Here is a 23798-nt window from a genome sequence, read left to right as displayed (position 1 = left end):
TAAACCAATGGAATAAACACAATTACTAAGTTGTTTATTTATCTAAGGACACACACACAAACTCACAGCCCAGACACTGTCTTGTCTGGACCTGCTGTCCATAAAACTGTCACACCTGTGTCTGCAGACGCGTTACTGTCTTTACAACTGTATGTTCCTACAAAAGCTGCTGTGAGGATCAGCAAAGACGCTGAAAAGACCGAACAGTGTTCCTGACCCCTAAACGCAGCATGTGGAGGAAGCAGCTTATCAGTAGCGTGAGGAAGTCGGTCAGTAACCACAGACAGAAATTTGCCTCTTTTCCTCTGGAGTTTATGTTTATGGATTCACTGAATGCAAATTTCCCATTAATGTTTTCACAATATCACTTTTTATTGGCTGAAGATGTTTATATTGTGCTTTATCATCCTGATAAACTGTCTGGTTTCCGTAGCAGCCCGGCTGAAGCTTTGAAACGAATAAACGTGGGAAAGAAACTGCTCAGTGACACATGGTGTTACACATGTGAAGTGAACTATCTGACAATGTCCCGAACAAGGGGAACAGCGACCTCTAGCTGAGACACAGAAGAAGGCCTCAGGAGAGGTTGTACTCATGTCACATAATGTTTTATTACACAGATAGAGGAATAAGTACAGTTTATGGATTTGTCATATTTTCTTCTTGTTCAGTATGGGGAGTCGTTGGCGTCGTAGTGGTTCATCTAGCGTCGTCTCCTTCAGTCGGACGACTCTCCTGCTGATTCCAGCTCAGATAATACGGCTCTGCGTTGGACGGACAAACAAGATAAGAAGTGTGTGTGAAAATTACATCCACTCAACCAAGACCAGAGATTGTCTTTGCATTTCCCAGCGATGTAAATGAAGTAATTTTATTTATTTATTTATTAATGGGACAGCCTGGTTGTGGCTGTGATGCTCTTCATATTGAGCCACTGAAGGATTAGTAGTTATGGTTACTCATTACTTTTCACAAAAAGTCACTAAGTTACTACATTATAAAAGTAACTAATTACAAGGGAAAAGTAACTATATGTTCAAATATGTCAAATTACTTGGACTCCCCATCCTAACCTCTAACTTTATCTGGAACTAACCAACTCACTCAGTATTCCTCCACACAAGCAGGCTCGTTACTATGAGGATTATTTTGTGACGGGACTTCTTCAGTCAAGTAACGGGGCATTTTTTTGTCAGTTACGGTAATGGCGTTACAACAGGGAACCAGTAACTTTTTTGATTACTTGTTACTGGAAAAAGTAGCGCCGTTAGTAAGGTTGTTTATATATAGCGCCGTTATTCCCGTCACTGGAAATGAGACACAGCGACAGAATCCTCGATGCTTGAACTCACAACACATGAAGTTTTTAGATCCATGTCTTATAGGATTCCCTTTAACATCAGGCAGAGGGACTACCAATGAATGTTAGCCTCTAAGCTAACTAAAGGTACATTTACGTTTGTTTGTACAATGTTTTGTTAATGTACACTGTTCCTTTTCAAATAAACTAATTAAAAAAATGGACCCAGGTGTTTTTTCTCAAAAATACAACAGACACAAATAAAAATAAATATTTGAAAATTCAACAACTTTGTCTCTGAAACCCCTCCTGTACGTATGTGTAGCTTCATTTCCTCCTCACTGAGTTTACCTCTGCTCCTCGGTCAGATCGAACTCAGCCAGTGCTCGCGTGGCCAGCTTTGCCGTCTCTGGCAGACAGAAGGCTGCAGATAGCTGAACCAGGTCCACCGCTCTCTGGGGAGAGCCGTCTCTGTGAAACGCTGTCAGGGCGTCTTCCAACAGCTTCCCGCTGGGGCAGTCACACAGGAGGAAACACACAGTCACAAACTGAACATTTATCCCTGATCTATGTCCAACTACATCATCGTTACCTCATATTAATGTGCAGTGTTGGGCCCATTACTTTTAAAAAACAATTATTTTTGGTTACTAGTTACCTTCCCCAAAAAAGTAGCTGAGTTAGTAACTGAATTACTACATTATAAAAGTAACTAATTACCAGGAAAAGTAAGTTTTGCTCAAACATGTCAAATTACTTGGACTCCCCCCTAAACCATTGTTTACGCCTTTTTTCCTACTAGTTGATGGACTGAAAAAAGATGTATATAATGTACACTTTAAAGGGTGTATTATTATTTTGTGACGGTACTGCTTGAGTCAAGTAATGGCACATTTTATTGTCAGTTACAGTAACTTTGTTATAACGGGGGAAACAGTAACTTTCTTGATTACTCGTTACTGAAAAAAGTAGTGCCGTAAGTAATGGTGTTATTTTATAACGCTGTTATTCCCATCACTGTTAATGTGTTTACTGTTAATGATTAAAACAAAATAATTGCAATTCACCAGCTGGAGAATGTCATTATTTTTTCTGATTTGTTATTATAATCATTTTCTGTTTATGTGCGAAATGACAAACATGTCATCAATCAGAGCTCTGAGGTGGCTTTATTGTGTGGTTTGTAGTTTGGGTGGAGACTTACGAAGGGACTCTGTTGTTGGATTTGAAGAGCTGCAGCATCTCCCTGCAGAGAGAAGCAGTTTAGATCTGTTTGACCTGAACAAGCTGGGCTGTGAAAGGACAGACATGACGGACGCGTCTCACCAGGCCTGTTGGGTCATGTCGGCTCTCAGCAGCAGGGTGGTGATTTGTTTGAGAGCAGAAGTGGTCCACTCCAGACTGGGCCTCCGTCTCTCACCATCGAACATCTTCTTTATCTCCAGAGCACACGTTGCAAAAGACTCCTGAAGCTGCGGACACACACACATAGTACATTTATTTTCACAGTGCCAGAGAAGGAGGAAACCTGTGGACACTCCCGCCTGTTCCCCTCACTGACCTCAGGACTGTGGTTCTCTCTGGCCATGAGCGAGAGCACCTCCTCCACCAGATCTAACTTATTATCATGTCCCATGGAGCGGATATCTGGAAGAAGGAGCAGATGGCATCACTTCATGATGATCTGACTGATGAGTAAGGACGGAGAGGGCAGTGGTATCCGTGTTAGTATGATGAGTGAGTGTAGGTAGGTCAGCTTTAAACTCACCTTTCCATATCTGGGGCAGCAAATCAAGGCGGCTGTCTGTGTCCAGAGCCTGCAGCAGGTCCTTCAGGGCCTGAATGTTCGGGTAGTACAACTGGAAACATGAAACATGAAACACACTGTTAACACACTGTCCTGGACATGGCATGTTGAAATCCCAAAGCTAAATCCTCATGAATCAAGATCTTGAGTTTTTTGAGAAACAAAAAAAACAAACAGTCGAGGTCAAATGAAGACCGGCAGTGGTGAAATCTCCCACATCTCCTTTGTTCTATATGAAGTGTTGACACATTCCTTTCATCCAAGAGGATATATTGTACTTTTAAGAACCAAAACCCATCTCGGTGTAGTTTTCCATCTCCTTTGTGAGCAGCTCTAGTAACAACACGGTGGTGTCAGCCAATCAGAAAAGAGGCTCAGAGACTCCTCTCCTCTGATTGGCTGACACCAACTGTTTCCTGAGTGTGCTAATAAAAATACATCATACTTTAGGTAAACACTTAGAAAAACCAAATTCTGTAGTGTTGGATGGTGGGTCCAGGTGGGCGGGGCTTGGGAGTGGGGCTGAGAGCAGTATGGAGCCTAGACTGACTTATTCATCAAAAAAAAAAACATGGAACTTTCACTTCATACATTACGTGGACATCACAATGAATCGTGGGCAGAAACATCGGTCTCACCTCATCTATGAGATATGCCATGTGACCTTATAACAGTGTAACAACTCAAGTGAGCTCCACTAAGTCAAAGACTAATGCTGCGTTCGATTGCACTCGGAACTCGGAAAGATCCGACCTCCGAATCGGAAAAGTGCAACACAACGGCCCTTGAGCACGGGAATTTGGGTAGGATCCAAGCAGCCCGAGTCGGTCGGAATTACGTCAAAGCAAAATGGCGTCGCACTTTCTCCTCAACTTTTACTGTTATGTGTCGTCTAATTTAGCATTTTTGCTCCTAAAAGTGTAGAATTACTTTGCAGTGGCATTTCCATTCCCACTCTGTTAAATTGTGATTTAAAAAGGTCTGTGCGCGTATGTAGTAGGGACGAAAAAACACACTTTCTCTCTCTCCCTTATGTAGCTGATATACTTCCCCGACAGTACTTTTTGATGCTCAAAGACATCCAAACAAACATCACCTTACTGTGGCCGGCCATGTTTTCCGAGGTTGCGCAATGAAACATCGGAAGTCGGAATTTCTGACCCGGATCTTTCCGAGTGCCGAGTGCAATCGAACGCAGCGTAACACCCTGTTGTGGGGATCAGGGCTGAGGTACCAGCTGAAGAAGGTATTTCCATATGGATGAAGTGAAGAGGTGCAGAGATGTACTGACCGAGGGAACGAGCTGTTTGTACCACTTGAGCACCACGTCGATGTGCTCCATCAGGCAGAGCAGGTTGAAGAAGAGACCGCTGGAGAGACGAGAGAGGGCAGAGGTCCAATCACACAGGACTACAGAGCAGAAACTCATCTGGTGTATTTACACCAGAGACCTTCATAATTTGCTGTACGTCATCACTAGATATCTGTAACTTAGATGTGATTGATTAATATTAATCTGTGTTGGTGGAAGCTTTTTTTGTTGTTGTTACTCACTAGTAAAGGCTCTGGTGGAAAGGATCTCCCAGCAGCCTCCAGTTCTCCCCCACCTCCAGCAGACTCTGTACTTTATAACCCATCTCCAGATCTTTATTGTCCAGACACTGTGGGGACAAACAGGTCAGGTACATGAACAGATGTAGACCAGCTGCACGTTTACAGTGGACGGATGGAGAGAACAAGCCTGGCTGTTTATTCTGAGACTAGTTTAAGACTCTTGTCCTCTAAAATCCTCTAAGTGCTCATCAAACAAATGAAATAAATACTAAAGCAGCTAAAATCAGCCTTTATCTAAATTATTATCATTAAAAATAGGTTTTGACAGTAATCCTTGTATAAATGTAGCATAAGCAAAAGCCATAAACACTTGATAATAATAAACTCTTCATTTGTGATTTGATTGCAAAAACACAATGAGGACAAATCTTTACACAATATAAGTAATGAAAAAAAGACTCACTATTTTCATTGCAGTGGTGAAGAACATAACTAGAAAGAAGAGGAGAGAGAATGAGTCAGTATGTACAGTAGAAGGTGGTATATTCAAGTCCAGTGAATAATCTTAAATAGTGCAAAAAAATATGTTAAACTGACAGATGTAGCAATAAATAAATACATAAAATAAACATTTAGATCACCAAAAACTGAAAAATCATCCTAATTCTATGGTGGGAATGGAGGCTAACACATAGCTTCCCATGGCAAATGGATGCAAAACAGTTCCTACAGATGAAGCACAGAAAGGCAGCAGTGGATTCAAGATTGTTAGGACAAAAGGAGGTTACTATCATGGAAGACGGACTACTGATCAGACTTTAACCTACAGTGGAATAATAACCGGCAACATCAGAGCAACAGAAGCAGAGGTTGGTTTGATCTGAGGTGTGGAGAGAACGTCCCAAGTGTTTGGCAATGACAAGAGTCTATGAAAGCAGCGTTAACCTATACACAATTCAATACCACGTGTTGAAAAACACACAGAGACACCGTCCTCCACCTACCGTCTCCAGGGTCCTGACAGGTGAAGCTGCGTCCCTCCAGCTCTGACATGACGTGCTGTAAGATGTCCATGTTCCTGGGGCCAGAGAAGGCTGAGAAGACACAAAAGCATTTACTACGAGTCAAAAAAAACAACACTGCAGGCTGGAGTATGAACGGCCACTACAGTGTTTACCTGATCTGTAGGTGATTGTCAGGATGTGGTCGTAGGTGGCCAGGCTGGGCTCTGAACACACACAGACGAAACATTTTGGGATTCCATTACAATATATCAAGTGTTTACAGCCTACAGTAAATGTGTGTGTTGTGTGCTCATAGTTACCTATTCCTAAAGCCTTCATCTCATTCAGGGTTTGCAGACATTTCGTTCTGGCCATAGCGCCGCAGCGTCTCAGAGCTTTAAGGATGCAGTTAAAGGTCATCAGGCTGGGACGGATCTTCTGCTGATTCATCTCCGTCAACAACTCCTGTATGCAAAGAGAGACACACGACAAGTCATCAGAGGGTGTGTGAAAGTGTGAAAGTATTTCACCTGATGGCTGAGCTTCTGAAAATGCAACATTGGGAACTTTTAATGTCACATTTCAGAGCAAAGTGTATTCAAAAACGGATTAATATGAGCATATAAACATGTTGCATCAAATGATGTTCAAATGATACTGAAATAACATGAGAATGTGGCCTGGACGTGTGTCTGAATCATTAACTTACAGCGATCAGGTCCCATCTCTCATTCTTTTTTTCTCTGACATGTTGAGCTGCTAAGATCAGTGCGTTGTAGATGTGGACGTCAGCTGGAGACAGAGGCTTTGTTAGTCATTGTTGTCATCGATGCTCTCAATCAACTTGTCGCTCAGATTATGAAGTCATGTCTTGAATTAAAGAATCAGTGAACAGTCATGATTTCTAACTGTGACACTTAAAGGGATAGTTCAACATTTTGGCAAATTGGCCCATTGCCATAATCCCTATAGTCACAGGAGTAGGTTTGTTACCGTTATTTGTCAGTGCAAGCTATTTTTAGAACGGCAGAGCAGAGCCGCGAGCTGCTCAGAGCTACGCTACGGAGGCTAATGGGATTTCTTGGTTTCCCTCATCAAACTCATCAAATACACAATCCAACAACTCCAAAACGCTCTGGTGGACAACTTGTGACCTGCACATTCACCACGCTATGAGATAATAACAGAACGTTACCCGACAGAGTTGTTTTAGAGGCAAATGCAGAGACTGCTTGCCAAAAGACTGCCCCCGATGGGAACATCCATCAGCAGTTTTGCATGAATTTACCTCAAAAACAACTTTGTCTTATCAGCTCGCGGCTCTGCTCCGCTGTTCTAAAAATAGCTTGCACCGACAATTAACAGTAACGAACCTTCTGCTATGACTATAGGGATTATGGCAATGGGCCAATTTGCCAAAATGTTGAACTATTATTATTAATGCACCTTTCATGGTGAAGCTGCACTATCCATAATGTAAAATAAGATAATACCTGCCCATACAAATCAGTCATTTTTATAATTTTGCTTTTTTGGATTTTGATAATTTTGGATTTTTAAAGCAATGTAGAAAATTATGAAGTATCATTATCAAAACTGTAACATGCACATTATTATCTGAAACAGAAGTTTCTACTATGAATAGTGCGTTTCAACACAATTCTGTTTCCTCTCTCGTCACCACTCACCTGTCACTCTGTTGTTGAGCATGTCAGTGTACGTGCTAAAGGCCTTTGCATGTGCTTCATGCTGAGGAGAGACAAACACAGACAAGTGATGAATCTAAGATGCAGTGATTTCACTTCCTGTCTGCGGCTGCTGCGATCATCTCTACCAACATAGCAGTGGATCTGCTCATACCTTCACCATGCCTCTGATCAGAGCAGAGTAACACTGTGTGTCTTTCTCCGGCAGCAGGTTAAAGATTCTCTCAGCGTTGTTGTTTTCTTTCCAGGTGGTCTTCATGAGATCCGAAGCTCGATGGGACTTCCTCTTCGGTTTCGCCTCCTCTCCCGACTCCTGTTGAACACACAAGGATGTGACCAAAATAAAAATACACGATTTGATGTTTGAGGAGCCGAACCTGAGGTGGGCATCACTGATGACTCACCGTCTCCTCTGTTGTCGGCGCTGTATCGTCCTGCTCGGGGTCTCTGTCGCCGTAGAGACAGATCAGGTCTAACAGGTCACGCGTTGTTTCCATGGAGATTGTTGTACCTGGAAAAAAGAGAACAATTGTAGTGACAGATTATGCTAACATTCGCAAAAGGGAGAAGACATTGTATGCTGCGTGTGTGTGACCTCACCAGCTTGCAGCAGCTGGTCGTACATGTCCACAGCAGCTGTAACTTTCCTCAAGTTGATTCGTTCTTTCAGTGCGTCCTCGCTCACCTCCTCATGTTGCAGTGACACTGTCTCTGGCATCAGACACTACACACACACACAAAACAGTACCAACAATACAATACAATACAATACAAACTATCACTATAGCTCTGACTGAAGGTCTCACCCACTACAGGCTGCTTAGATGACTTAGGTTTATGCAGATAACTTAACTATCCACTCTTCTAACGTCAGCACTTTTAAAACATTGATATATTTTTTATTATAGTAGTAGTAGCTATAATTTATGCTGCTCAAACTGTGTTGGCTTAAGCTGTTCAAATCATATGCATAACCTCTGGTCTTTATTATTCTCATTACAGATGTGTATGTGTAGTTAGTTGGTTTCTTACTGGTATGTGTGGTTCAGCAAAGTCTTTAGTGAAGAACTTGGGATTACTGTTGATAAAGTATTTGGCTGCAGACTTGCCAGACTCCTGAGAGAGAGAGTACAACTTCTGCAGAGAGAGAGAGAGAGAGCACCATACATCAGTTATAAAAATAACCCACAGTGGTAGATTGTATCTCTTGTTTCTATAACTATCTTTAGTTACATTAAGAATACAACAGTAGTGTGAACTCTACATGTTCTCAGTCTTATGATTAAAACAATGTTATAACCGTTTTTGCTATTTGCAAACGGGACAAAAAATCCATGGAAAAGAGTAGCCTTGAAACCACAGGGGGAAGTAATGACAACAACAACAACAGAGTAGACATAAATGGCATAGGGTTAGGTTTCTTTTCTTGCCATGTATACATTGAAAAGGGCATATTTTGGCTTCGGTCAATTTGTCCACTATGCATACAGGGTGTAAACAACCATTAAATTCTGATGGAAATGATTTCAATAACCAGAAGTTAATTCCGATGGTATTGAAAAATGTTAATACATCACATAATATCTGTTACGTGTGATACCAGATCTTGGGCCACCAAAATGAATACCCTTTCTACATTAATTAAAACATATTAGTTTCAAACTGTTGGTTTAAACTGGGTCCCCTACAGACATCAATATAACTGATAAAAACTAGGCAACGTTTGTAAAATGTAATAATCTTGGACGTACAAACTCAGTAGCGGTCCTGGGAGAGAGGTAGGAGTCATCCTGGAACCGGTAGTGATACGCTGTGGGGTCCTGGTGATGGGAGGAGGAGACAGTGAGCAAATAGACAAACTAATATACAATTTGATAGGGACAGTGTAAAGAGCAATCTGACAGATGGGAGAGCGCTCTCACCCTGCCGACGGTCGAAGCCAGAGCCTCCAGCACCGCCTCTTTGCTCCTGTTCATTCAAGAAACAAGAAACCTGAGACTTTATGCAAATATAAATACTTGTCTTGATTTTAGATCTGATGAAAGAGCGCCATCTGGCTGCCTGTCGTCAACGACACCGAAAACTTCACGTACCATGTTTTCTTCCTGGGGATGACAATATTCTCTGTAGATTCTGCAAAACCATGGAGGAAGATGCAGGATTTTAATGTTAAAATACCATTATGCATTTAATCCAAAATCTAGATTAAACTCTGGTAAACAATTCAATTGGTTTTATTCGTTATTGACAATGAATTTCACTTCAGACCAAACCTGTCAGCACTTTCTACCATGTCTCATTCTCAGCCCATTTATTTGTATAGAAAGTAAATATCTTTAAAGGCATTTGGTGGGGACAGAGTAGTCTACAGAGAGCAGGGCAGTGTAAGTTGAATTAAATCAAAAACCACCACATTGAAAATGTTTTTCCAGTAATGAAGAGACATATGGTCATATTTATGAAGAGACATGTTAGCGCTGATGCATTTACAGTAGTTTCTGGACAGCAATGAAGTTTAGTCATTATAAGCAATACTTATGTTCATTCAAGGTTTTGGTTTTTCAGGGGGTTTGTTGACAATAAACAAGAGTGTTGCCAGACTTCACATCTTGAAAAAAACCTCTCACATTGGTAGTTTGGCCAAAGTTAAGTCAAACAATAAAAATAACCCTCTTTCTCACCCTTATTAGCCTCAGCAGCTTGTTGTCGCAGAGCTGAAGTCCAGCCAAAGCTCCTGGAGAACAGAAGAAACATTTACAGCTTACATGTTAGAAAGTCTACTTCTTCATTGACAGTCCTCTGGCTAGCTGCAGGTAACCTTGTCGCACATGTAGCATCTACTGTTTATTAATAATTCTATTAAAACGAATAAAGTCCTGTGTTCAACCCACTGATGAAGATAATAAACCCTAAACACCCCACACTGTCTCTGCCTCCATATGAGCAGTTTGCTGCAGTGATGTAGGCTCAGTATCCTGAGACATGACCTCCTGTCAGACGATGCTGCAGCTGTCACACTCGTACAGCGAGCAAATAAAATATTATAAAAGGCAAGTGAATAAAAAATATGGCTCAAAACACATCTGTAAATAACTTCCTACCTGTGTCCCCACAACTGCTCCAAGTTATTTATCACAAATCGCCCGTTTCTCTGGATGCAATGCCCTACGTGCTTCCCGGACGCCGCCATGTTGCTACACACTGAAGGCTTCTGGGAGGAAGAAACCAAACCGACCGAAAAAAGGGGGGTGAAGAAAAATAATAACAAATCGTATTTTAAAAGAAACACCGTGGGCTTGACATATTTCCCGTTTCTTCAACCTAAATGTTTTTTAATTTATATGATATTTCTAATGTAAGTATCAACGAGTTCGGTAAAAAGCCTGGTCGTCTTTCTCAGTGTCTCCCCTCGGTTTGGTTTGCTCTCTGACGGCCCCACGTGTGAGACTGGAGGAACTGTGAGTCGCGTGTGGTGAAACTGAACGCCATGAAGTTATATCAGTAAATGTATTAAAGTCACTATAATTGCCCAACATGTTGTTTGGAAAGGAAGTGCCATGGCGGCGTCTGGAGGGTATGTCGTTTGGCCTGTACTCAGCCGAGGAGATAAGGTGAGAGACACCGTGCTAACCTGCTTTAACGCTAAACACGAGTTCAAAACAACACGGTAGCATGCTATAACCTGGTGTTGCAGTGGTCTTGTTGCAAATTACACACTGATTTTAGGAGTTGCTGTGTAAGTGTTCATAATATCTATGCAACGTTGTGGTAGTGATCTAGTTTTGCATCCAATCCAGCTAACGTTACACCAGGAAGCTAAATATATTTGACCCTCTTTGGCCTGATCGAGATGCCACTATACAAACTAACTCATGACTACATACTTATGATAAAGTACTCTATATAGTTGTAAACTGATCTAAGAGCTGCTAATAATTTTGTATTGTGGAGGAGTTTCTGAATCAGTGCTGTGTGTCTTCTCTCCTGTGCAGGAAGTTGAGTGTGAAGGCCATCACCAACTCCAGGCTCCTGGATGCAGTTGGGAATGTGGCCCCGAACAGCCTGTACGACCTGGCCCTGGGGCCAGCAGACAACAAGGAGGTATGTGACAGTCAGACATGTGCATTGAAGTACAACACAATAATGTCCACAGTAATTCATCCCACTCCATTTTCAGACATGTGAACTTAAGTCTGCAAAGCGCAGCTACTTGCTTTCATTCTTTCCTTTTGTTTACTTACCTTGTTTACATTTTCAAAATAAAGATTTAAAGGTCAGATATTATGAAAAACAGCTTTTTTCTGGTCTCTACATACATAAACTGATCCTCCCTGAGCCTACCAACTCCTAGAATGAGGAAAGCAAATGGGTCCGGCATTGACTTTGTAGCCCACCGACTGGTAAAACGGTGCTCATTCAGACTCGTTCAGACTCAGCTCCTGTGGTGATGTCAAGACGGGAGTGAGGCCGGCCCCTCAGCGCGATAAAACGCCTACCACGTCTATTTATTATTATTATAATTATTTATTATGGCTGCAGTGCACAGCAAGAAACTCCTGAGCTAAATTGATGAAATACCGACCAATTTTAAGTCATAAAGTGGTAATAATCTTTGCCGTGTACAGTAACCATGTTACCTAAAGGTGCAGGCACAGAAACAGCTTGTTCTCAGTAGAGCTCATTTGAGCGACTTTTAGACAGCCGACATTCAGGACCATGGATCAGTTTGGGGCAATACATTTCGAATACAGTTTAGTTGGACGTCTGACAGAGTGAAATTGAGTAAAAAGAGTATAATATGGGATCTTTAATTCATTCATTACAGTGTTTCCCCCAGAAAATGTGTTAGTTACTTCTCTGTGGTGTGTATGTTTGTGAGAGGATGCGGAGATGAATGGAGATGAATGAAGGCGATCGTCCGACGGGGGGGGGGGCGGCGGCGAATATCGCTACATTTTTTTTTTTTAAGACGTTAGTTTAGGCGCCAGCTCTTTGTTGTTAAGGCGGCCTTGACAGGAAAGCGCTGCGGGAAACCCTGCAAAACATCCATATCCGCCCAGTCAGGGCTTTATAGATGAATAATAACTGATATTTCCTGCGCACTTAAGTGTTAAAGATGTCCACTCAACATTTTCACCTCATGTCAAGTGTTTTATTCATGTCGCTGTCTGTTATTGTTTTCTGCAGGTGTGTTCAACCTGCTGTCAGGACTACAACAGTTGTCCTGGGCATTTTGGGCACGTGGAGCTGCCTCTGCCTGTGTATAACCCGCTGTTTTTTGATGTAAGCATGTCCTTAAATACACTGCACCCACACACACTTGTACACACATGTTTAAAGAGTTTATTTTTTACTCTGTGTGACACTGATAATTTAGTTAAATGTCTGAAAAGTGTTGACCTTTAAATCATTCTCTCCTCTCCTTCATCAGAAACTCTACCTGTTGATTCGTGGCTCTTGTCTCGCCTGCCACATGTTGACATGTTCACGCGCCTCCATCCACCTGCTGCTGAACCAGCTGAAGTTAGTGGACCATGGAGCCATGCAGGAGGTTTACCACATAGAGCATGTCCTCAACCAGGTGTGTTTATCCCTGCTTTGGAAACTCATTTCAGCAGAACCTTAGAGTATACTCTTTTCTTTCTTTCTTTCTTTCTTTCTTTCTTTCTTTCTTTCTTTCTTTCTTTCTTTCTTTCTTTCTTTCTTTCTCTCTCTGTTTTGTGCTTTGTGTTAGGAGCATGTGGTGCGGGAGCTGCCAAATTAAATTGTCCCTTAAAGTATTAAAGGGATAGTTCACTCAAAATTGAAATTTCACTCATTATCTACTCACCCTCATGTCGACTAAGGGCTGGGAGAAGTTTCAGAGTCCTCCGTGGCTTCTCTGAGTTACAGCGGGGCTCTGTGCAGCACTGCATGTCCACATGACGGTTGCAAATGGATACCACTTTTCTTCGTAACAAAAAGACACACCAAAAAACATCCAAATACCTCCATAGTGCTCGTATGTAATGTCCGTCTTGTATTGAAGCCCCGAAATGCGAAATTGTTCCGAAAAAAATTAAATAAGTCTATATTTTAAACTTGTAGCGGAAGCTCCTCTTCCTGGTCCGTCCAAATCTCTGAAACTTCTCCCAGCCCTTAGTCGACATGAGGGTGAGTAGATAATGAGTGCAATTTGAATTTTGGGTGACCTATTCTTTTAATAAGGCTGTTTTAAATCTGAAAACACTTTATCCAAATACAGATCTACCATTCAGCACTACAATTATGTATTAGTTAATATTGAGAATGGAAGAATGTGTGTTGTTCTTCTTTTGTGGGATTGGTGAATAGGGCTAGGCATGCATTTGCACTGAACCTGTTAGGCTGTATACATGCATCAGTGCATTGTTTAAACATGGTTTATGAATGTGTGTGTTAGTACCTGGAGGAGAATAATAAAGCCACTGGAGATGAGATCGAGCAGGTGCTCAAGGAGTTCACAGACACAGTGCTGGGAGTGAACGCAGAGAGTTCAGAAACCACAAAACCAGTGAGTACACACTTCACAAACAAATACAAAGATGTGCAAATCCAAAAATATACACAGCCCCAAATCATGTTGAAATACAGATGTAATGACTTAATGTTGTGTTCCATGTGTTTTCCAGATTAAGCATCTGGTTGAAAAGAAGAGCAGTCTGATAAATGATTTCTGGAGGGTCCACATGAAAACGAGGAAATGTCCATGGTGCAGGTAACTTGAAACTGACAAAACAATGAACAGGATTCTCATTTCATTTTGATCTCAAATGCTTTGTTAATCCAAATAATCACCAGTTTTGTGGAGCCAACTGTACAGTACATACAGCTATATAGACACTATGGTTAAAATATGCTGGTCTTGTTTTGTTGCACCATGAAAAATGAAAGTAGTTGGTGTTTATGGCCAAGGTGAACTGACCCCTTTGCCTTGTTTTCTACATTCACAAAGAAAGCCAACCTGTCTGTATTACACATTAATATAATGGAATCAACACTAGTAGTGCAAGTGATTATTTGCAACTGTTAATAGTCAAATTCCTAATTGACAATTTCCTTCTGGACCTGTGTGTATAGGACTGGCAGGTTTTTAGTGCGTCGTGAGCACAACAGTAAGCTGATTGTCACGATGCCATCAGGGGCACAGACCAGTGACACTACTGACGGTGAGTAATCAGCATGTATATTACTAACCAGCTAACCATAGTGGTGGTTGACAAGCAGCAGCAGAAGGTAGTTGTGAAAGATGTGGCAGTTCCTGCAGAGGGAGCCTGAGGAGTTGGAGTAATAGTACAGTACAGTACAGACACATTTACTATGGCTGAAGACAGTTTGTTTGAAACAGCCACGTGGTGGAGTAACTAGTGGGAAAGCACCTGTTTGTATCTGGTGAGACGGTGTATAAAATGTAAATCTACACCACTGTGGTCCAGATATTGCATTGTGGGTAATCCATGCCTTGTAGATTCAGTGCAAACATCTTAACTTGTTCTGCTTCATCTCTCTTTGCACAAGATCTGTTGGCTGGAAAGAGAGTCTACCTGACGGCCAGCACTGCCAGAGAACACACCACCAAGCTGTGGGAGAAAGAGGGTAGGTCAAGGTCAACTGTCCTCTTTACTGCCTTTGTGTCTGTCAGATTCATTGATTTTTAAACATTTTAACATTTATTCTCATTGAGTGTCCATATACTTGGAGTGATATGTTCTTGATCTGGTTTTACTTTTGTTTATCTTTGTCTTTTTCATTGTTTTTATTGATTGACTTGAGGTTTTAAACCATTTTTGAGGGTTTAAATAGCAGAGTAGCAAAAGTAAATGGGATGAAACCTCCTCCATTTTTGGAATTGTTTTCAAAATCCAATCCCTCTCTCCTGTGTTTGCAGGTTACTTCCTGAAGTGTCTGTTCTCTGGGCTGGAGGAGGCCATGGCGTCAGAAGAGGGAGAGAGAGGTTTCTATCCTGACCTCTTCTTCCTGGAGCTGCTGGTGGTCCCACCCTCCAGGTACAGCTTTTAATGTAAAATTAAAAATGTTCAAGTTTCACAGCAACAATCCATTCACTACTTTGTTTGAAATCAGAAGCAAAACTAAAGTGTGAATGCCGGAGGGAGGCACAGTAGAAATAAAGGCCCAATTCCAATCCGACCCCTCACGGACTCACTGACTTAGAGGCGCGTTCACGGGAAGTCCGTGAGTGTGTGAGGGCTGTTCCGTTGTCAGATCATCAAGTCAGTGAGTCAGTGAATGAGCCCTTACTGCCCCCTTACCGTAAGTCAGCACCGATGCTGACTTTGGGTAGGGGAATTACCCACAGTTCATAGCGTTGTGAAGTCAAACACACGAGATGTCGTCGGAACGCAAGTGTTAAAAAAAAAAAAAAGTAAATTAACACACGTAGTCAGAGAGAGCTCCGCTGTCTCTTTATTGTTAATGGACAAGAGCAACAACCAAAAAAAAGAAGAAGTTTACTGTCAGTATTAACGTGCAGTTTGTGATTATTGATGATCATTTGATCAGATCTGATCCAGGAACATTTTGTTTTGAGTCCGTCCCCCTCACACATCTTGTGCGTGTTGAAAGTACGGTAAATTATCGGCCCAAGACCGGAGTCAACAACATGTTGTTGTCAAGGTAACGTGTCGTGAGAGTGGGTAAGTGCTGTTCCATTCATGTTTACAGCATCTGGACCCTCACAGACTCTCACACTCGGTCACTTAGAGCTGACGTCACTTTAGTCAGTGAGGGTTCAGGGCTTGAGTCTTTAGGGAACGGATTGGAATTGGGCCAAACAGTCTACGTAAAAAAAAAATAGCATGTACACAATTTGCCATAATAACTTAATGTAAAGTGCAATACCAAACCTTTGTTCTACCTCTCAGGTACCGGCCAGTCAACCGACTGGGAGACCAGATGTTCACTAACGGTCAGACCGTCAACATGCAGGCTGTCATGAAGGACTGTGGAATCATTAGGAAACTTCTGGCTCTCATAGCTGGGGAGAAAGTTACTCAGGAGGAAGAGGAAGGGGTGAGACCATGTGTGCATGCGATGACCTGCAATTCATCTCGGGGGTATAAAAAAGACATATCTGCGCAAATTCACTCAAAGCTTCTTGCCAGTGTGGCCCAATCAGACACATGGTGAAGGTCGATGGGAAGATTGAACTGGAAAGCTGGAGGATCTGAGTTCCCAGTTGGAACTTAAACTGGAAAACTGGATTTCTGAATTAGAGTCGGAAGAACGGCGCCAGCCTCAAAGATAGCTGCTCTGAAGTGAAAGCTGTAATATTACACTCTTTACTAAAGGGATAGTTCACCCAAAATTCAAATTTCACTCATTATCTACTCACCCTCATGTCGACTAAGGGCTGGGAGAAGTTTCAGAATCCTCCGTGCCTTCTCGGAGTTACAGCGGGGCTCCGTGCAGCACTGCATGTCCATATGATGGTTGCGAACGAGGCTCAATTTTCTTCGTCCAAAAAGACACACCAAAAAACATCCAAATACCTCCATGCTGCTGGTATGTAATGTCCCTCTTGTATTGAAGCCCCAACATGAGAAATTGTTCCGAAAGCTCCCAGTGTTGCTCTGCCTGAATCTCGCGCGATTTGCGGAGCCGTGAACTGGGTGTCAATGCAAATCGTGCGAGATTTGGACGGACCAGGAAGAGCAGTGCTGGGAGCTTCCGCTACAAACAAGCTTAAAACATAGACTTATTTAATTTTTTTCGGAACAATTTCTCATGTTGGGGCTTCAATACAAGAGGGACATTACAGACGAGCACTATGGAGGTATTTGGATGTTTTTTGGTGTGTCTTTTTGGACGAAGAAAAGTGAGCTCCGTTCGCAACCGTCATATGGACATGCAGTGCTGCACCGAGCCCCCCTGCAACTCAGAGAAGGCACGGAGGACTCTGAAACTTCTGAAATTTTAATTTTGGGTGAACTATCCCTTTAACTCTTCTGTCTCATTTGTGTCACACTAAATCAGTTGTACACAGTTTTATCTCAGTGGACACTTTTGTTGGTCGTCATATGGTCATGCAAACATTCACGTCAAGCAACAAGTACCGTAGCGCACGGTCAATTCAAGTTATGTCTCGTCTCTCTCAGGCAGCTGCACAGGTGGACCAGACGTTCCTGTCGGGGATCCCTGGACAGACATTGACGGACAAACTCTACAACATCTGGATCCGGCTGCAGAGCCACGTCAACATCGTCTTTGACAGCGACATGGACAAACTGATGACGGAGAAATACCCTGGAATCAGACAGGTGTTGCATCATGCTCAATGGGACTTGTTGTGATGTTATTACTTAGTAGTGATACCTCAGTACCTGCAGTGTAATAACTCTTCCTTCTTTTCATCGCCTGATCGTCTCCTCTCCTCTGCCAGATCTTGGAGAAGAAGGACGGATTGTTCCGGAAACACATGATGGGCAAACGAGTGGACTACGCTGCAAGATCTGTCATCTGTCCCGACATGTACATAGGAACCCATGAGATAGGAATACCTATGGTACGTCTGACTCTGATGGACTTTCCCTTTAAAGAAAGTGTAGCCAGTGTGTCTTCTGATGGGATGGAGAACATGAGTAGTATTTAGATCGTCACCGTGATCCTGAATGAAACAAACTCTCTGCGTCTTTTGTGTTTTTGTGAAGGTGTTTGCCACCAAGCTGACCTACCCTCAGCCCGTCACGCCGTGGAATGTGAAGGAGCTTCGCCAGGCCGTCCTCAACGGGCCCAACGTCCACCCCGGCGCCTCCATGGTGATAAACGAGGACGGCAGGAGAACCATCCTGTCGGCCTCCAACCTCGCACAGAGAGAAGCAGTGGCCAAGCAACTGCTGACGCCCTGCCCTGGGCCACAAAAGATGCCCATGAAAGTAGTGAGTAAGATACTGAAGACACAAACCCCTTGTGCTTCCTGCCAACCTTTCACTGTGCCTGGTGTAACTCAACTTGGCTGTTTTTTTTCTCTGTTTGCAGGTGAATCGTCATATAAAGAATGGAGACGTTTTGTTACTCAACAGACAGCCCACACTGCACAGGCCCTCCATACAAGCTCACTCTGCCCGCATCCTCCCAGGAGAGAAGGTCAGGTCTTAACTGTCCGCACTGATTTGTTTATCGTGATTGATCATAATATCACAGTGGGAGTTTTCTTTGAGATAGATCTGTTTAGCAAGACAGTATAGGAGTTGAAGGATAATTCCTGGTCTAAAATGACTCCAAGGTTCCTCACAGTTGAGTTATTACATTTAAAGTAGCAATCTTATTTGGAAATGCGTCTCTCAGAGGTTTAGGTCGAAACACAGTGACCTTGGTTTTATCAGTAAGTTACCAGACATACTTGGACTAGATGGCTTCTCTTATCTGACTTTATCGATAAGTAAGTCTGAGTGCCATAATCCACTTAACAGAGGAAATTAATGCAGTGCTCCCAAATGATATCCCTCTAACAGAAGCATGTAAAAGATGAAGTATCAGTCCTAATACAGAACCCTGTGGTACACCATAGGAGTACTGACGTTATTTATATGGACTTTATCAGCTGCAAGATTAGTTTCCCTGCTAAATTCTTCTTGTATATCCTATATCATTTTTTAAAACGTAATCTCGGCCTGATGTCACAGGTACTACGGCTCCACTACGCCAACTGCAAGGCGTACAATGCCGACTTTGATGGAGACGAGATGAACGCTCACTTCCCACAGAGCGAGCTGGGCAGAGCAGAGGCCTACACCTTAGTCAGCACAGACCAGCAGTACCTCGTCCCCAAGGTGGGTGTATAGGAGCTGAATGTGTTTCTGGTGTAATTCACTCAGTGTGTGTGTGTGGGGTCGCTGTGCTGTCACCTGGGGAGCTCAGGTGCATATAGGTGGCATTGTTCACTTCCTTTGTCAGGTTTTGACCCGGAAGGGCAAATGGTTTTTGACCGCCGTGGCGCGGAGGCGCTTCATGCCGCTGTTTTGTTTGTTTTGCTTATTTTCTTTGTTTATGGACAATGCACAGCAATAAACCCACTGTGTTTGCAACTCGAGGAACAGCGTGGACATTCATTCAATGCGGTGAGAACGGAGGCCGAGGTGAGGCGTGTCAACCAGGTTATTCCGGAGTTAGAAACCTCAGTAGCTCTAGTATCAGACTGAGCTCCTTTAATAGTGGGTATACACACACACACCGCAGATGCTGGATATTCAGTTCTTAAAAAAATAGTTGCAATACCCTGATTACTTTTTTATAAATGGATCATGGGTATATTGCTTTATGAAATGCGGAACAAAGAATTTGGGTTCTCCTTTACCGAACAATATGGTTTAATTGATACAATGGGGTGTGAATTGCATTGCATTAATTAATTTTACTGATCAGATATGCAGATTGACACCTGTAGTGTGTTTTTTCATGTAGGCATGTTGCAGTGTTAAAGGACAATTCCAGGCGAATTCAACTCAGGGGTGTATTTTCATATCATTTTAGGTCTAAAAGAATGAATCTGAAGATTTTCAGTTTAATCGCTCCTGTTTTGCGGTAGTTGCGTATGTCCGCGCATCGCCACGGCAGCAATGAATGGGAGTGGATGTAAGTTCCGCTGTTTAGGCTGTTTACAGCCCTCAAAGCCGCATTTTTTTTCCACAGACAGCATCAGATGGCTACTCAAACATGCACCGAGAAGTTTATTTACTTCAAGCAAGCCGACATGTTTGTAAAAGTCGATCTAATTCAAAGTCTCCCGGAGTCTCGCGCGAGACCCAGTTGCCGTGTTCGGTGTGTTCAGGTGCAGTGGGAAAAGTTTGTGTCATAAACACAGGAATATCAACTCTTTACTTGCTTCAAGTAAAAAAAACTTCTTGGCGCATCTTTGAGTAGCCATCTGACGCTGTATGTGGAAAAAAATGTACACTTCAAGCAAGTAAAGAGTTGATATTCCTGTGTTTATGACACAAGCGGTAGCTCCTACTGCGCCTGAATACACCAGCACTGCAACTTCGGGCTCGCGCGAGACTCCGGGAGACTTTGAATTAGATCGACTTTTACAAACATGTCGGCTTGCTTGAAGTAAATCAACTTCTCGGTGCATGTTTGAGTAGCCATCTGATGCTGTCTGTGGAAAAAAAATGCGGCTTTGAGGGCTGGAAACAGCCTAAACAGCGGAACTTACATCCACTCCCATTCATTGCTGCCGTGGCGATGCACGGACAGACGCAACTACCGCAAAACAGGAGCGATTAAACTGAAAATCTTCAGATTCATTCTTTTAGACCTAAAATGATATGAAAATACACCCCTGAGTTGAATTAGCCTGGAATTGTCCTTTAACATCCGCCGTGATATATTCTCTCATCACAAGTATTTTCTGGTTCTTTAGGATGGTAAACCCCTAGCAGGTCTGATCCAGGACCACATGGTGTCAGGGACGAGAATGACGATACGAGGCTGCTTCTTCACTCGAGACCAGTACACCGAGTTGGTGTACAGAGGACTGACCGACAAACCGGGCCGAGTTAAACTGCTGCCACCGGCCATACTCCGACCACAGGCGCTGTGGACAGGAAAGCAGGTGAAGGAACTGGTGACAACGTTTCAGTAGATACTGGATCATGCTCCGTGGCAGTGAAAAAGGAGAGACCCGATGAAATGTTGGAGTTACAATTTTTAGTTTTGAATCATTCCTTTGATACTTGTTGTAGGTGGTGTCTACGCTCCTGCTGAATGTCATCCCACAGAAAGCTGTGCCTCTCAACCTGGTCAGCAAATCCAAAATCCCCAGCAAAGCGTGGATCCAGGAGCCGCCACGAGCTGCTCCGGGATACAAACCTGACAGCATGTGTGACTCACAGGTACAAAGATTTCCCTCTCCGATCCAAATCAATCAATCAATCAATTTGTTTATTTCGGGCCTGTCACACATGGCCGAAAGGGAAAGCGGGAGAAGCAAAAGCTTATCTAGTCCCGCCCCCATTAAATTATCATGTCTCAGCACTTACACTGCTTGATATGAACTTGTGTGTGTTATTCGTTATTATTACACGGCTCTATTGAATGCTGCTCTCTGATTGGTCCAGCGCTGCGTTCTGTCTGTTATTTCTGTATAACAGACCGTCGTCAAGTATAACAGACCGTTGCTAGGGACGCCGCTCTGATCAGCGCAGCACAGAAAAGAGAAACTATGCAGGAGATTTACCTTGCGTTTCATTTTTACCATCATTAAACAACTTCGGACTAATAGTGATGTTAGATAAATGACTTGTAACTTGTTATGTAACAGTAAAGTTAATCTCTTGTTTAAGACAGAAAAAATTCTACACAATACACACACCGTAACACATGTATGGTAATCCATCGATCTCCTGATTGATTATCAAAGGCTTCAAATGCACGAATGGGAGGAGGCTCAGCAAAACAGCGGCCGTGACCGGGCATGCAGAAATGATGCAATTAAAAATCGATGAACGACGTATTTTTTATCAACATTATGTTTCAAATTAATTATTTTACTCGTAAACCATGTAATAAGCGGGATAATGTATAGTTGGTCGGTTGTTATGGAGAAATAAACCCCTTCAGGATGTATGAATACTTCCTGTCGGGGTTTATTTCTCCATTACAACCGACCAACTATACATTATCCCTTACTTATATTTGGCATACTGAAACTCTCCAGGTATGTTTGAGACGAGCATAGGCAGCAAGCTCAGTGAAGCAGGACGTGGCACTATTCACATTTCATACAAAGATCAAAGTCTTTTCCCTTTCCCTCGCGTCGCTAGGTGGTGATCCGGCAGGGGGAGCTGCTGGTGGGGGTCCTGGACAAAGCTCACTACGGCTCCTCGGCCTACGGCCTGGTCCACTGCTGCTACGAGCTGTATGGAGGACAGACCAGCGGCAAACTGCTCAGCTGTCTGGCTCGACTCTTCACTGCCTACCTGCAGCTGTACAGAGGCTTCACTTTGGGTGAGAACCGAAACACACACCTGACAATGAAATATTACAGAGGGCAGCATCAGCTCACATCACCTGTCAGCTGCTTCATGAGCGTCCTGCTTGTGTGTGTGTGTGTGTGTGTGTGTGTGTGTGTGTGTGTGTGTGTGTGCAGGTGTGGAAGACATTCTGGTGAAACCAGGTGCCAACAAACGGAGGAAGAAAATCATTCACCAGTCACTAAAGATCGGCACCAAAGTAAGTTTGAAAATCAGCTCGTCTGATAGTGTTGCCATTATCAATACGATATCTAAAGTTTAAAATTTCCGTCAATAGAATTCCATGATATATTAAACATAGAAGAATTATATTATATTATTGAATGGCCCCATCACTAAACTTACGTATCGTGTCATGGGTAGGCTGAACAGTGTGGGAATAAAGGAATTTAATTTATACAACATTTTTATTTATTACAGAACTATTTATTGTACTGACGGAAAATTTGCTTGTACACACTTTATTGCAGAACACACTTAAAAGCACAGTGTCCATGTTAAGACAACAAAGAAGACATAAGTACTAGTCCACAGTAAAGACGGCAGCCTTGTCAAATTCAGTGCTTCCTCCTCAGTGGACGCCACTGGCCAAAACGGCTGCCACAGTAAAGGTGTAGTTCATGGGCCCTGTGGTGCTTCAACATGGCCACTGGGGATAAAAATGTACTACACACAAACATTAAAGGGATAGTTCACGGGTCTGTCAGTCACTCTGCTCTGCTGTAAGCCGAGGAGAAAACGGAATACTTCCTTGTATCCTACAACCTTTATCCAATGAGGAGCGAGAACGGCATGAAGGGCTGTGTGTGCAGCCAAGGGATGCGCGTGAATGTGGTGACGCAGGGACAAGGACCAATAGATCCATGACGAGGGCAGGGGCTGCTAACTAACGAAGTTAGCCAAAACGACCGGATTGCTTACTTCTGCTTTAAGACTATAAGGATTGTGGCAATGGGCCAATCTGCCAAAATGTTGAACTATCCCTTTAAGTGCAAGTGTTTTATATATTAGGCCCGTTGCTTTCAACAAAACTACTGCCAATTGTTTTCAAATTCCACACTCAGTGGTTTTAAATGAAACCGTGGTTAGTGGAGAAGAGGGAAGTCATTGTCCTCTGTGCTGTCCAGGCTCTGCAGGCCGCCTTCAACCTGCCCCTCAATGTGGATCAAGCTGAGGCTCAGAGCCGCTGGCAGGACGCTCACCTCAACCCAGACCAGAGAGACTTCAGCATGGCCGACCACAAGTTCAAAGAAGTGGCCAACCAAGTGAACAACGACATCAACAAGGTGATTATCACACTGCCGGCTGATGCCCTACACAGCAACCCCCTGTCACAGGGAACCATGAGCTTTTTGAGGAACTTGATTAATTTTCTGACTTCATGTAGGTTCATTCCAGAGTTAGAGCATAGAAAATATG

General features: G+C 43.0%; 2 protein-coding genes and 1 non-coding gene across 3 annotated transcripts in view; 2 read left to right on the top strand and 1 right to left on the bottom strand.

The window, feature by feature from the left end:
* Window positions 1–9: 9 nt before the first annotated feature.
* ptcd3 (pentatricopeptide repeat domain 3) lies at window positions 10–10574 on the bottom strand. Its single transcript, XM_085788548.1, has 23 exons — window positions 10473–10574; window positions 10053–10105; window positions 9465–9504; window positions 9294–9339; window positions 9123–9191; window positions 8404–8508; window positions 7972–8095; window positions 7776–7882; window positions 7526–7684; window positions 7354–7414; window positions 6375–6457; window positions 5986–6130; window positions 5839–5889; window positions 5666–5755; window positions 5125–5153; window positions 4662–4768; window positions 4399–4477; window positions 3069–3159; window positions 2862–2947; window positions 2627–2772; window positions 2505–2546; window positions 1652–1810; window positions 10–764 (listed from the first exon to the last, which is right to left on the bottom strand). Exons 1-23 carry the CDS (start codon window positions 10559–10561, stop codon window positions 719–721), a joined length of 2007 nt encoding a protein of 668 aa, XP_085644674.1. The 5' UTR covers window positions 10562–10574; the 3' UTR covers window positions 10–718.
* A 205-nt stretch (window positions 10575–10779) lies between these two features.
* The window catches only part of polr1a (RNA polymerase I subunit A), a 32623-nt gene continuing 19604 nt past the window's right edge, over window positions 10780–23798 (top strand). The window contains exons 1-20 of the mRNA XM_085788539.1: window positions 10780–10982; window positions 11364–11472; window positions 12559–12654; window positions 12803–12952; window positions 13793–13903; window positions 14022–14107; window positions 14470–14558; window positions 14908–14985; window positions 15278–15395; window positions 16272–16419; window positions 17505–17666; window positions 17789–17911; window positions 18057–18284; window positions 18385–18492; window positions 19032–19178; window positions 20768–20959; window positions 21090–21239; window positions 22170–22353; window positions 22496–22578; window positions 23507–23665. Of these exons, the coding sequence (XP_085644665.1) occupies window positions 10906–10982; window positions 11364–11472; window positions 12559–12654; window positions 12803–12952; window positions 13793–13903; window positions 14022–14107; window positions 14470–14558; window positions 14908–14985; window positions 15278–15395; window positions 16272–16419; window positions 17505–17666; window positions 17789–17911; window positions 18057–18284; window positions 18385–18492; window positions 19032–19178; window positions 20768–20959; window positions 21090–21239; window positions 22170–22353; window positions 22496–22578; window positions 23507–23665 (2598 nt within the window). The 5' untranslated portion in view covers window positions 10780–10905. The remainder of the gene's footprint in view (window positions 10983–11363; window positions 11473–12558; window positions 12655–12802; window positions 12953–13792; window positions 13904–14021; window positions 14108–14469; window positions 14559–14907; window positions 14986–15277; window positions 15396–16271; window positions 16420–17504; window positions 17667–17788; window positions 17912–18056; window positions 18285–18384; window positions 18493–19031; window positions 19179–20767; window positions 20960–21089; window positions 21240–22169; window positions 22354–22495; window positions 22579–23506; window positions 23666–23798) is intronic.
* Window positions 22921–23057, top strand: LOC146980261 (small nucleolar RNA SNORA5). The gene has a single exon (XR_015036936.1). It is a non-coding gene; the product is annotated as a small nucleolar RNA SNORA5 (small nucleolar RNA).

Source organism: Trachurus japonicus, chromosome 10 (assembly GCF_045865225.1).
Source record: "Trachurus japonicus isolate A0001 chromosome 10, Traja_1.0".
Classification (NCBI taxonomy): Eukaryota; Metazoa; Chordata; class Actinopteri; order Carangiformes; family Carangidae; genus Trachurus; species Trachurus japonicus.
Note: the sequence above shows the minus strand (reverse complement) of the source record. Positions and strands in the feature narration are given on the sequence as shown.

What these genes read in the sequence shown, in the direction of transcription:
- ptcd3 (XM_085788548.1), bottom strand. Translation starts at nt 10,561, where the DNA reads ATGGCGGCGTCCGGGAAGCACGTAGGGCATTGCATCCAGAGAAACGGG. An exon ending in CGCCGACAACAGAGGAGACG is followed by an intron (nt 7,685 to 7,775) that starts GTGAGTCATCAG and finishes TGTGTTCAACAG; the next exon opens with GAGTCGGGAGAGGAGGCGAA. An exon ending in GATGAAGGCTTTAGGAATAG is followed by an intron (nt 5,890 to 5,985) that starts GTAACTATGAGC and finishes GTGTGTGTTCAG; the next exon opens with AGCCCAGCCTGGCCACCTAC.